The 14,584-nt window shown below is 44.7% G+C and overlaps 1 protein-coding gene across 2 annotated transcripts in view; it reads left to right on the top strand.

The window, feature by feature from the left end:
- The window catches only part of LOC147684728 (uncharacterized), a 112,144-nt gene extending 98,507 nt beyond the window's left edge, over positions 1 to 13,637 (top strand). Inside the window, exons 1-2 of one of the 2 annotated variants that reach the window (XM_086940571.1) lie at positions 4,220 to 4,406; positions 10,970 to 13,637. In XM_086940571.1, the coding sequence (XP_086796697.1) occupies positions 10,978 to 12,051 (1,074 nt within the window). In that variant the 5' untranslated portion in view covers positions 4,220 to 4,406; positions 10,970 to 10,977 and the 3' untranslated portion in view covers positions 12,052 to 13,637. Of the gene's footprint in view, positions 1 to 4,219; positions 4,407 to 10,969 lie in introns of those variants that run through there. The other variant, XM_086940570.1, reaches the window with a different exon arrangement.
- Positions 13,638 to 14,584: the final 947 nt, after the last annotated feature.

Below are 14,584 nucleotides of genomic sequence, written 5' to 3' on the forward strand. Positions count from 1 at the left end.
TCGGTTACGCTGCCATCCCTGGATTCTTCGCAGGCGGAGTATTTGGATAGGGACATCCGGATAGAGGAGGTGATCTCTGCTATTGCCAGACTTAAACATGGCAAAGCGCCTGGCCCAGATGGCTTCACGGCCCTTTATTATAAAACCTTCTGCACATCTCTGGCCCCGGTACTCACACATCTCTTCAACTCCTTTGCTGACCCCGGAGCTATTCCACCTGATTTACTCCGGGCCTCAGTCACAGTTATCCCTAAGCCCGGGAAAGATCCGAAATTCTGTGGGTCCTACCGACCGATTTCTCTTTTGAACATCGATTTGAAGCTATACACAGGGATTTTGGCCGCACTCCTTGCTCTTCACTTGCCCAGTCTCATCGACCCCGACCAGGCAGGGTTTGTCCCTGGCAGACAGACAGTGGACAATACGAAACGGATTGTCCACCTTTTTGAGAAAGATACCCGGATCCCGGGAGAACGAATGATGCTGGCTCTGGACGCCGAGAAGGCTTTTGATCGAGTCCACTGGCCCTTCCTGGAGCAAGTTTTAATGAAAGCCGGGATAGGGGACAAGTTCAGATCCATGATTCTTAACTGTTACAGGCAACCTTCAGCGGTAGTTCGGGTTAACGGGTTTACGTCTGCGACCTTTGACATCGAGCGCGGTACCCAGCAGGGCTGCCCGCTCTCGCCTTTACTCTTTGCTCTGTATATGGAGCCATTCGCTCAACGGGTGCGTGATAATCCTGCGGTGGCCGGTATCCGGATGGGGGGCTTCACACACGCTATTAGCCTCTACGCGGATGATGTCATCCTGTCCATTGATGAACCCCGGACGGCTCTACCGGCATGTATAGCGGAACTGGACTCCTTCGGCGCGGTAGCAGGGTTCAAAATGAATATGGGCAAGTCGGTGGCCTTAGATGTCTCCCTCAGGCCGGCTACCAGAGCCTACTTACAACATAGGTTTCCTATGCTTTGGTCCTCGGGTGCAGTACCTTATCTGGGGATTCAGATTGCGCCCACTCTGCCGGCCATGGTTTCAGCCAACTACCAAGCACTAGAAACAAAAATTAGGGAAGAATTAGGGCGGTGGAATCGTGGGACGCTCTCCTGGCTTGGCAGGATAGCTGCTGTTAAAATGACGATTCTGCCACAAGTACTTTATCTTTTCAGGGCCCTGCCGCTCCAACCGCCGGTTGGGTGGATACCGCAACTACAGGCGGATGTCTCACGCTTTGTTTGGCAAGGCAAGAAGCCCAGAATGCGCAGAGCCCTCTCGCTGCTGGCCCCTGAGGCAGGCGGTTTGGGGATACCGGATTTCCGCAAATATTTTCAGGCTGCGCAACTCCGTTATCTAGTGGAATGGAGTAGGTGGGAGTCCGATAAACATTGACTCTTCCAGGACCAGGCGGTGGCGGGGAGACCCCTACAAGAGATTCCTTTCTTGCGCCGTCCCCATAGGCCTAAAAATCTCTACGCTTCTTTTATACGAGAGTTCCCCTACGGGTATGGGACGGTACTGACCTCCTATACGGTCTCACCACGTTCCCGTCCCCGCTCACGCCGCTAGTAGACAACCCAGATTTCACGCCAGGGCTAGAAAGAGGGGCGTTCACACATTGGAGACAGGCGGGGTGTCAAGCCCTATGTCATTTGTACGGTCCGGAGGGGGTGGTCCCCTTCTCCCAATTTCGTCAGGAGTTTTCATTACCGGAAAGCGACAGATACCACTATATGCAGGCCCGCCACTGGGCCCTCCAGCCGCAAGTAAGAGAGTCGGCTGATAGGCTTTTCCTTCCTTACGAAAAATGGCTGTTATCCCTCACATCGGATGCCAAATTGATCACAGATCTCTACAAGCTTCTGCAACCACCTGCAACACACAGTTATCACCCCGGGAGGGAGCGCTGGGAGAGGGAATTGGGGAGGACCCTAAGCCCTAAGGAATGGGAACACATATCTTACAGGGCACGGCACTCGGCATACCACATGGGGCTCACTGATACTCTGACCAAGGTCTCCACCTACTGGTATTACACACCTGAACGAGTCCACGAATTTGATCATAACAAGGAAGACACATGTTGGAGGGGGTGCGGGCACCGGGGGACACTCACGCACATTTTATGGGAATGCCCGCTGCTGGAGCCTTACTGGAAAGAAGTGCTGGATAATATTGACACACACTTTGACATTGAATTACCACGCTTCCCTACTTACACCTTGTTGGGGCTTCCGAACGGCTTGATGTACCCCCTCAGATCCAGTAAGGGCAGACAGATTGCGATAGCCCTAGGCTCTGCAGTCCAGAACATTTTAATACACTGGCGTACAGCTACAATTCCGTCCACCACAGGTTGGCTCCATAGGCTGTGGCATGTGTTGGGGATGGAGAGGATGTCACTCACGGTAGCGGGGGATGTGAACCAATTCAGAGAGCTTTGGCAGCCATTTCATTCCCTATTGCTCACGGAATTTAGAGAACTCACCTGCCCTAGGTACCTCCGTCTTCTGCGGCTTCCGGGCCCAATGGAGCCTGCCTAATGATTTGCTATTGATCCTTTTTTCTCCACGTGAGGCATAGCTTGCTGTATCCTCCTTTTGCTTTGGGACAATGCACTGGACAAGGGGTGGGTGGGGAGGGGGGAAGGGAGTTGGGGGAAGGGAGTTGGGTAGTTGGGGTTCGGGGTGGGGTTGTGTGGGGAAAGTCATTTCATATTGTGGCGAAACATGATGTATAATTCAATGGGGGCATGACCCGTTAGGTTGATCTTGGCTGAAGATGCATTTGCACTTTGTGGGTTCTTTCCACCCTGTCGTATTGCTCTTTGAGGATATGTCTTGTCCCAATGTGTTATGTCGAATAAAATACTTTAAACCTACAAGGACTTCCATCCAGCTTGGTGATGTTAATGCCAGCTTGATTCATGGCTTCTTGGGTTGACAGAAGTTGGGCTCTGTCATTATTATCGAGTGCTTGGAGTATCTTTACTGTTGTCATATCAGAGACTTGTAACCTATTTTGTTCCGAGATGTTGCATGAAGTTTGTTCTTTTAACAATTGATTGGTTGCATTTTTTAGCTTGAAGTACTTCATTAATTTTAATTTCCCAATTAATTTGTAGATATCGACCCTGGACTGTTTATAATTGAAGTTGCTCTATGGACAGAAGGTCATACAAAGGTACTCAGACAATCAATCATTAACTCATATAGACACTTATGTAGCTACTCACCAACCAATGCACTTACACACCAACTGACAGACTGATACAGACATTCACACAGATTAATCATTCACCCATGCATTCCCTAAGACAAGTTTAATCACTCACTTATACAGTCAGACACGCACCCACTAAATCATTAGAAGCCAAAACGTTAGGTGAAAGGAAGTTTGCTGTGCTGCATGAAGCAGAATTAAAGCTCAGTTACCAGTATTGGGCCTCAAGTCTTTTTTTCACTCTTGGTGATGTTTGTGGGCTGCTCCGGGCCCATGTATTGAGGCCGCCCTGAATGTTCGGGGGTTCCGGAACTGGGGAATCCTGTGAGTGTGTATATATATATACCTATATATATATATATATATATATATATATTGAATCCAACCTGTTGCCGGCGGCAGCCGTCAGCCAGCACACACGTACACAGACTTCTTCAATAATTACCGCAAACCAGACTTCTTTGCAGAAAAATTTATTTACCGATCAAATGGTAAAGGTGGCGCCAGTCATCAGACGCGTTTCGGACTTACGTCCTTGCTCACTATATATATATATATACATTCTTGAACTTTTTAGAAGCACTCAGTCACTGGCTGATGTCATCAGTGATGTCATTTGAGTTGTCATCAGTAATGTCACTGACCACGTCATCAGTGATGTAATACAAGACTTCATCAGCAGTGCATTGCGGGGGCGCGAGCTATAGTTAGCTCTACTAACTATAACAGCAGAATTTCTCTGGTTTTATATGAGTTAAATATCCAACTAACTAGAACGTCCCTGAAACGTGTGATTTTTTTCAATGAATGTCTAAGGTTTTTTTTAAATGCTAATTCCTAACTATAACATCCCTGAAACCTGTGATTTTTTTCAGTGAATTTCTAAGGTTTTTTAAATTCTAATCCCTAACTATAACGTGCCTGAGACCTGTGTTTTTTCAGTGAATTTCTAAGGTTTTTTAAATGCTAATTTCTAACTATGCCTACATAGGTAGGACATGTGCAGAAAGAGGAAGAAAGGCGCAGAAAGAAGCAAGAGAAGTGCAGAAAGAGGCGAGAGAGGCAGAAAGAAGAAGAAAGGTGCAGAAAGAAGCAAGAGAAATGCAAAAAGAGGCAACAGAAGTCCAGAAAGAGGAAGAAATGTACAGAAAGAAGCAAGAGATATGCAGAAAGAACCAACAGAGGTGCAGAAAGAGGCCTACTTTGACTGTATCTAACAACAGACTCATACAAAGTACCCTAATATCTCACCCTTCTCTGAAGATGTCTTAAATCTCACTTTTCTCTCAAAAGATTCACTATTAATGGACTGCTCAGAATATTAGTCCTACCAAATATAAAACAGCAATCCTGAGCATATCACTGTTGTAAGTCTGACCAAGGTTTTGAAGGTGTGCATGCGTGTCTACGCTTTTACCTAGTGACGTGTTAAATACTTGAATACCCGTGTTTCAAACGGCATACTCTGAAAATTGTGTAAAAAAAAGGTGTATGCATTTCTTTATCCTCATAATACAGGGCACCTGGGTATTCAATAGTTTATTTGAGGGGCTCTATAACACATATATACATAAGACATGTCTGCCTGTGCAACCGAATGACAGAGCAGAACTGAGAAGATTTGACCACCTATAGGAGAAGTTACCCGCTTTTGAAGCTACCATCTTCAGATGCATAACACATGTAAGAATGCATATACAAGATAGACATATACCTCAGTCACTAGAGCATGCAGACCTTTAAACTTGACAGCTTGTACTTCCTATTTGAGTACAGAAAGAGGAAAGAGAAGTTTAGAAAGAGGCAAGAGAGTTACAGAACCAGGCAAAAGAGTTGAAGAAAGAGGGAACAGGGGTGCAGAATGAGGCAAGAGGGTGCAGAAAGAAGTAAGAGGGGTACAGAAAGAAGCAAGAGCAGCGCAGAAAGAACCAACAGAGGTGCAGAAGGAGGCAAGAGGGGTGCAGAAATTTGCAAGAGGTACAAAAAGAAGCAACATGTGCAGAAGGATACAAGAGAACTACAGAAAGAGGCAAGAGAGTTGCAGAAACAGGCAAAAGGGGTGCAGTTAGAGGGAACAGGTGGGCAGACTGAGGCAAGAGAGGTGCAGAAAGAGGCAGGAGGGATGCACACATGTGGAAAAGAGGTGCAGAAAGAATCAAGTGCAGTGCAAAAAGAACCGACAGAGGTGCTGAAAGAGGCAAGAGAGGTGCAGAAGCAGGCAAGAAAGGTGTAGAAGCAGGCAAGAAAGGTACAGAAAGAGGGAACTTTGGTGCAGAAAGAGGCAGGAGGGATACAGAAATATGCAAGGAAGGTGCAGAAAGAACCAAGGCCAGTGCAGGTAGAAGCAAGAACAGTGCAGAAAGAACCAACAGAGGTGCACAACGAGGCAAGAGGGATACAGAAAGAAACAGGTGGGGTGCGAAAAGAAGGTAGAGAAGTGCAGAAAGAAGCAAGTGAGGTACTGAAAGAAGTGTAAAGGGTTCAGAAAGAGGCAAGAGAAGTGCAGAAAGAGGGAAGAGAGGTGTAGAAAGAGGCAAGAGAGTTGCACAAAAAGGCGAGAGGGATACAGAAAAAGGCAAGAAGGGTGCAGAAAGAAGCAAGTGAAGTGCAAAAAGAGGCAAGAGAGGTATAGAAAGAAGCAAGTGAAATGCAGAAAGAGGTAAGAGATTTGCAGAAACAGGCAAAAGAGGTACAGAAAGGGAACAGGGCTGCAGACAGGCAAGAGAGGTGCAGAAAGAGGTAAGAGGGGTACAGAAGGAGGCACGAGGGGTGCAGAAATTTGCAAGAGAGGTACAAAAAGAAACAAAAGCAGTACAAAAGAACTAACATAGGTGCAGAAAGAGGCAAGTGAGGTGCAGAAGGAGGCTAGAGAACTGCAGAAAAGGGCAAGAGAGTTGCAGAAACAGGCAAAAGGAGTCAGAAAGAGGGAACAGGTGGGCAGTCTGAGGCAAGAGAGGTGCAAAAAGTGATAAGACAGATGCAGAAAGAGGCAAGAGAAGTTCAGAAAGAAGCAACAGAGTTACAGAAAGAGGCAAGAGTGGTGCAGAAAGGGAAGAGAGATGTAAAAAGAGGCAAGAGAGTTGGACAAAGAAGGAAGAGGGGTACAGAAACAGGCAAAAGGGGTGCAGGAAGAAGCAAGTGAGGTGCAGAAAGAGGCAATAAAGGTACATTAGGAGGCAAGAGATGTGCAGAAGGAGGTAAGAGAACTGCTGAAAGAGGCAAGAAAAGTTGCAGAAAGAGGAAAGTGAGATACTGAAGGAGGTAAGAGACCTGTAGAAAGAAGCAAGAGATTTGCCGAAACAGGCAAAAGAGGTGCAGAAAGAGGCTACAGATGGGCAGACTGAGGCAAGAGAGGTGCAGAAAGAGGGAAGAGGGGTGCAGAAAGATGCAAGAAGCGTGCAGAAAGAAGCAACAGAGGTGCAGAAAGAGGCAAGACAGGTGCCGAAAGAAGCAACAGGTTCAAAAGGAGGCAAGAGAAGTGCAGAAACAGACAAAAGAGTTGCAGAAACAGGCAAAAGGGGTGCAGAGAAAGGGAACAGGTGGGCAGACTGAGGCAAGAGAGGTGCAGAAAGGGAAGAGGGGTGCAGAAAGATGCAACAGAGGTGTAGAAAGAAGCAACAGAGGTGCAGAAAGAGGCGAGCAGTATAGAAAGAGGTACTGATACAGACAGGAGAGGTGCAGAATGAGAGAACAGGGGTGCAGAAAGAGGGAAGAAGGGTGTAGAAAGAGGCAAGAGGGGTACATGAAGAAGCAAGTGAGGTGCAGAAAGATGCAAGAATAGTGCAGAAAGTGGCAATAGAGGTGCAGAAAGTAGAAGAGATGAGCAGAAAGTGGCAAAAGAAGTGCAGAAAAAAAGAAAGGGGCAGAAAGAAGCAACAGAAATGCAGAAAGTGGCAAGAGAGGTGCAGAGAAGCAAGAGTGGTTTGCACACCTTTAGTACCAGTGTAATAACCACATTTAGCAATAAGTAACAGGTGAGCATTCTAGGTTTGCAAAGAGCCTTCCACCACGCTGTAACACTTGTCACTGCATTTTTGGTAGCGTTTGAGCTAGAAACAAGGTTTTTTTTTTCAAATCTACAGATTATGCATCAGATGATGGATTATGTGGCAAATGTGGAAAATGGATAATTGTGCGAAAGTAGGTGCAGCCAAGCAGTGGCCCTGCTCATACCTCTTACTAGGTCCAGAAGTGCTCCTCAGTGGTTCCTTCTTTTTTTTGTCTCATTGAGTTTATAGTTTAGGTCTATGGAAACGAGGAAGACTAAACCTGAGGTTACCACTCCACAACACAGACTACCATACCACATAATTACTCTCCATAACACATAATTCCTATGCACTAAATACCACATACCTTCTATCCAAGTCAAAGTCAGTCTATCCACATAATTGCACTGCACATAATTCCACTACACAACCTACATCCACTCCACTCCAAGAAACATTAGTAAAACACATTTACAATGACTATAGCTCTAAGTCTCGCAAATGTGAAACCTATTAAATTGCAAATGCTTCTTTAACTAGTAGTCACATCTGCAGAGAGGTGGAGAAAGGGGTCTGGGCCTCCGATCAGCGCTCAGGAATTCCACTTCGTAGGACGTACAGGAGGTACCAAGAGGGCTTCTTGGCCCCCAAAGTCCCTCAGGAGTAGAGTGGACTTCATCCCCCAACCTGTAGTGTGCCAGGAGGCGCGTTTGCAGAGCAGTGGAGAAAGGGGGTGTGGCCTCTGAAGATGTCTTACACTGTGTGGACCTACTGGAGGTAACAGGAGGGGTAGTTGGCCCTCAAGGACAACCTTGGAAGCAACTACTCCTAGTAAGTTCCAGACAACAGCATTGCTAAGTTCTCATTGCAGGCCACGCCTCCTTTCCCCACCACTCTGCAAACACGCCCCTGGCATGCTCTTAGATGGGGATTAAAGTCCACTTCACGGCTAGGGGTCCTTACGGGCCAACTAGCCTACCTGATACCTCCAGTATGCCCTAGATAGTAGGATTGCTGACAGGTAGACACAGGCCATGCCCCCTTTGTCCACTACTCTGCAAATGTGCCTCCTTGCACGCTCATGGTTGCGGGATAAAGTCCCCTTGCCTTCTGAGGGTCCCTGGTGGGCCAACTAGCCCAACAGGTACCTCCAGTAAGCCCCACACAGCTGGATTGCTGAAAGTGGTCCAAGGCCATGCCAACTTTTTACACCACTCTGCAAACGCGCCTCCTGGGCCACAGCTGTTCGGGCGATGAAGTCCACTTTAGTCCTGAGGTCCTCAGGACACAAGAGGACCTCATTGCCCCACCAGCAGTGCGCTAAGAGGCGTGTTTGCAGAGTGGTGTAAAAAGGGGTGTGACCTCTGACCACCTCTCAGCAATCCCACTGTGTGGGGATAACTGGAGGTACCTGGTGGGCTAGTTGGCCCCTAAGGACTCTTAAGATTCTAGGGGACTTAATACTCCAACCCAGAGCATGCCAGTAGGTGCATTTGCAGAGTGGTGCAGGGAGGGGGTGGGGCCTCCGGGAGATGCCAGCTTTTATTTCCTATTTCTTTTTCTTTTGGAAGAGGGGCAGTGTGGCCCCCCTTCCCTTAATTATTATTAGGCCCTGGGGAGCCCATCCCCCAGGGTCTAATTCATTTTTTGGTTGTTTTTTATTTTAAACAACTACAGAAACGAGAAGGGGGCCACGCGGCCCACCTCCCATGGCCGATTTCAGCCCCGGGACCCCATCCCCAGGGCATGGCCACATATTTATATTTTGTAATTTTATTAAAGGAGGGGGGCCATGCGGCCCCCCTCCTGAGGCCAATTTTGGCTCCAGGGCCCCCATCTCCCGGGGCTTTGCCTCTTTTTTATTTTTTGATTTTACGGGAGGTGAGCCACGTGGCCCCCCCTGCCCTGGGTCACTTGTGGCCCGGGGACCCAATCCCCGGGCCGTCCCTTATGTTGGGGACCGCAGGGGGAGCCCCAATGCCCCTGTGGTCCCAGCCGGCTCCCCGCCTCCTGCGGGAACCCTCATTGCTTTTGGACAAGGGGACCTCCTGACATGCAGCTCCCCTTGTCCAGTGAAGTGAGAGCCTGCTCTCGCTTCCATAGCAAACTGCAATGTCCCGTGGGTGGGCACCCAGGACATTGCTGGAGCCGGCCCTGGGTCCCCAGGGCAATGGAAGGCTCCATGAGGGGGCAGCGCAGCCCCCTCCAACATGTTTTTAAAGCCCCGGGGAGGTGCTGGTCCCTGGGTCCGGGGGGCCGCTGCGGACCACCAAATTTAAATTACTGCCTGCCCCAGGGAGGTGGTGGTCCCCGGGGCAGTATGGAAAGGCAGGAGCCCCACCGCCCACACTTTCTTACATTTTTTTACAAAACCCCTGAGCGGTGGCAGTCCCCGGGGTAACGTGGGGGGGCAGGAGCCCCCGCACCTTTATTACACATTGCCCCTGGGACCTGGCCCACCTGGGGGCTTTAGGAAAACGAAGTGCGGTAGACTGCACTTCGTCTTTTATTTTTTTATTTCAGGCCGAATTTGCGTACCAGGCCTAGGTGGTCAGGGTGTTTCTACCCTGCCGCCTTTTCTTTTATTTCACCTTTTTTAGAACCGAGTCACAAGATGGCTGCCAACACTTCCTGTTTGGAGTGTTGGCAGCCAATCAAAATGTGGCTCGGGAGGGTTCGCTGATCCACCGCGGTCACCAGATATTAAAATTTCTCCGGAACTACCGAATGGATTTACACCATTTAAAGCAAAGAGTGCACTCTGGACCAAGAGCTACCTCTTTGCCAAATTTGGTGTAATTCCGTTCAGCAGTTCGGGCTGTAGCCGCGACAAAAGTTCCTATGGAAATTAACATGAAGAAATCGCGTTTTGAGACCCCCCTTTTTTCTCGGACCCATGCTTGACAAATTACCCCGCAACTTTCAAGACAGGAGCTGACTGGAGCGCTCCATTAGTTTTGAAAGTTTCGTGAAGATTTGTCAAACGGTGCCAAAGATATTGGCAAATCAAAAAATGCTTTTCCTATGGAAACTTGGTTCTAACTATAACTATCTACTATCGCTTGGACACCAAAGATTCTAGAAGGTTCGAATAGAGGATGCCCTCGCGCTATATACATACCACTAGACAAGTTTTCCTCCCCTCACCCAAGGTGGTATGGGTTGGTGCATAGTTAGTTTTTCCTTTGATTATATCGAGTTGTTATCTATTACTAACAGGATAGGGGGTTTATGTCTGTACAGCACTCTGATACCCTTGGGTCTTCGGTCTTGTTCTCACTTAGTCCCACACTCTGCCTGATGACATGGCAGAAAGAATGGAGTAAGCCTGTGAGAAGTAAAATGTAAAGCTTTGTACCTTTCTAGGAATTTTCTGTGATATGATAGCCCAGTTATTGTTCAGAAATTCGCTAGAGTTAAGCATTTTCTTGAAGAGGTAGAAGCTAATGGGACTTGAAGACTGAAGTGAAAGAGCTAGATGCCAAAGACTTATTTAAGACAGTGAAGAGAAAAGGTAGACTAGAGGAGGGACCAGACATTAAAATGTGTGCAGGGGTCATCACTATTGGAAGTAACTTTCATAGAAGCAAGGTGGTATACAAATGCTTCATCAAAAAGAAAGGAGATCTAATAAAACAATGAAATTTTGAGAAATAAGTAACATTGTAGGGGCTTTAAGATAACAGCGTCCACAAATGTGGCGGTCTAGTTAAATGTGAAACTGTGAAAATAACAAACCTGTTTTTTGCATGTTTTAGATTGCAACATGAACCTGTCACTGGAAGAATCACCAACAGAGAAGGTTTCACAGGATAAAACATGGATAACCTACCCAAGTCAGAATATGGACCCCCAGACAAACATTGAGGATATCATAGCGTCCCAAAATATCATCTCGAGAGTTATGCACTTCTACATGGCTATATTTGTTCCCATAGGTTTGTTAGCTGGAATATACATCATGACCTCCCTAATCAAAAGTCTACAAAAATCCTTTTCAAAACTTGATTTATGCCTGTTGAGCCTGGCAATCACTGAAGTAACTATCTTGCTTTTTTCAATTACTGTTATAGCTAGGCCGAGTTATATGGAAATCTCAAATTTAGGCTGTGGAGTTCTAGCTTTCTTTTTTAATGTCAGCTACTTCAATACTCAGTACCTTCAAGTTATGTTTATTTTTATTTTCTTGCTTAATAAGGGTATGTCTAGCAATCCACTTCTCATAAAATTAACTCAAAGGCCCCTGTTATGTGTTTTACTCATTCTTCTTTTTGCGTTTTGCAGTTCCTTGACAGTAGTGGCCCTTCTAGGTACGGTATCACACCTCCATGAACTAACGTACTGCCAGCTAGATCCTCTAAATGCGGCACCCAGATATGACATTGGCAAATTTTGTTTAGGATTTGGAATTCCTTCTTTATTCAATACAATTCTTCTGGTGCTGATATGCATAAAGCTGTCCAGAAGCAAAGACTTCACCTGGAAGGAAATAAGCCACACCGGAAGAATGTTGGTGCCAATTTCTATAATTATGTTTGCTTGTCGCCTGTTTTATAACACAATGTTACTAAGGAGGACAATGTTCAAGTTACAGAGACAAAGTGGTTCTATAAGAGACGAATTAGTAATGAACATTGCAGAAATTGTGATGTTTAGTCAAAGTTGTTTAAGTCTGTTAATCATATTGTTTCTACATAGACCTTGCATGGAATTGGTACATCAAATGTGGGCTTATCTCACACAATCGTGTAAACCGGATGAAACCGTCAACATCACAAATGCCCCTGCAGAATCAGAAGAAGCTGAAAATGTTGCTATGACTGCCCATAATATGGATTAGGAAGACTAGTAGCTCTTGTACAAGAAAATGGCAAGTAGCAATCCAGTGCAATAAGAAAAGCATTCTTTTTTTACCAATTTTAGTTGAACATTCTACTTCCATTTGGCTGCTTCAACAGTTTATGTTAATGGTTTGTCTAAGATCCCATTTCCCAAAATCAACCAAACCTGCACATGACACTTTGGAATCCTAGCAAGCATTAGAGTTGCTGACATTTACCATAGTGATTAGGTGAACTATAAATCAATAGTAGAAATTAATTTTGATGAAAAGGGTATGAGTGAAAATAAAACAGAAAGAATTTATGAAAAACATACTGCATATCTAAATAATTGATATAGTTTTACCACTGCACATTTACATACAATTTCCCTACACATCGGTTAAAGAAGAAACAAGCTTTTTGGGGGGATTGTTCTTGTTTCGTAAGCTTTATGAAGTTTTACATATTTCAAAAATCTTTAAAAATTAGTGTTTCCGTCTTCTTCTGACGATATGTTGATTTTACTCACAGTTGCATGTTATTTGGAGTAAAATTTTCATCTTAAGAATGTACTTTGTAAATAGGCATAAGCAGAAAAGCTATGCACATGTATACTGTTATTTGAAAAACTAAGTGCCAATTGCTGACTTTTTTCTATCAGTATTTTACTGTGTATTTTTTAGGTAAGGATATTTGCATGAAAGGTGCCCTCACAATTTTCTTTAAAATAAATGTGTGACATTTTCAGGAAGTTCAGTATAACCAGCAGCTATGCACATTTTCTCATTTAGATCCATTATATGTAAATCTATCTCATGAATACTAATTGTAAACATTCTGAAGGTGTGACTGGTTTCTCCCCATAAGTATTATTACCGAGAAACAATGGGCTGGAAGAAAGACACAATTGTCTAACTCAAGGGATCCCTGCTGTAGAAGACAAGTAATTTGAGATGGTTCTCACAATGAAATAAAAGTGGAGTCAGGGTGTGGTAGAGTACAGACATCCTGCACTAGATTTGACATGATTAATACGCTCTTGTTTGTCTAAGAATGCTGCACTTGTCAAAATCCCCCTGTATTGAAATTAACAGATTTTAAAGGGAGAAGAGAAAAAAAGCAATTATCAATTCTAAATTTGCAGTACCCCTTCTAAAGACGGGTTGTCGTACGGGCCATTTCTCTTAGAAAATGACCTCTCCGTCATGTTACTCAGGCTGAAAGTACAAATAATTGTAAAATGACACTATTCCTCAGGGAGGCAATGTGGCCAAACATTGTAGTGATAAGCACTTTACTGAGCTGCAGCTGCTAGTTTTAAAAGTGTTTTCAACTCCATCAAAGGCAACTCAGAAAAACGGGTTGTAGAGTATTTTAAAATAACTCCACTCGCTCCTGTGTTAAAGATATTTTGTAAATACCTTTTCACTGGCATCTTTTGCAAAAATTTGATTTAAAAACATTTTACACCGAATATTCAATTGCATTCTATGGCATAAAAAAGTAAAGTGAATATAACTTTTATTTATAATATGAAAACACAGTTTCTAAAGTTAGATTTTTTTAAATATCAATAAAGAACATTGCCACATTTTTTATGATATTGAAATCTGTGATGACATTTCTTTACATTTTAAATTGTGAGGAGAAAATGTAAGTATTTGAAAACAGTAAAATAATTGCTACATTGTTAATACCTTTAAAATATGATGCTCAGAAATGATATGTATTTGAAAGGATGTCTGTTTGGTCCAGTATGTGAACACCGAAGGTCATGGGCGTACAAAGGGTTCCTATGATAAGTAAGGCTAAAGGAGTCAGTTATATGTGTTATTAGAAATATCAGAAATGATTGTGCTTCCTTGCTCTTTGAAAGAATAGAGAACAGTTGTTGATCTCATTCAAAAGCATGTGCAAAGAAAATACCATTCTGTAAAAATGTATTCAGTAGATTTCTTATCTTTACATACAGAAAGAGCGTAGCCATTTAAAACAAGCAGAACAGGAATGATGGTTATTTTAAAAGTCTTCGAGGTCCCGACCATAGCACTTTCCTTTCACTGTAACATAAACATCAGACACTAGTGTTCTTTTTATCCCACTTACAGCCTGACCAGGATTTAACAGATTGACTGCTAACGCTATAAAGGACATTTGACACTTTAATTTCATCAGTAGCCATGCTAGGTTGAGAGCTACGCAGGGACCGAATAGGTCTTTAAATGAGCCAATTATACCCATTCGCCAGTAGGTGCCCTAATTAGAGGAACACAGAATTCCAACCAACCACTGTGGACCTTTCCATCACAAAGTGGACCTCATTATGCTATTGCACATTATCCACTGTCGGATAGTCTCAGGAACTGTTCCTAAACATGTAAACTCTTTCTATAAAAGAAGTTAGATTGGCTGAGATGAAGCTGTTGAAGGTGCAATAAGTAATCTCTTCAAACCAACATGGTTTAACTTCTAAACAGAAGGGGCACTGTTTTGAGGAATGAGTGTTTGAATAGGGCTGCTTGTAGACTGAAAGGTTGGTGTAGTATGTAG

This window comes from Lissotriton vulgaris, chromosome 10 (assembly GCF_964263255.1).
Source record: "Lissotriton vulgaris chromosome 10, aLisVul1.2, whole genome shotgun sequence".
NCBI classification, from domain to species: Eukaryota; Metazoa; Chordata; class Amphibia; order Caudata; family Salamandridae; genus Lissotriton; species Lissotriton vulgaris.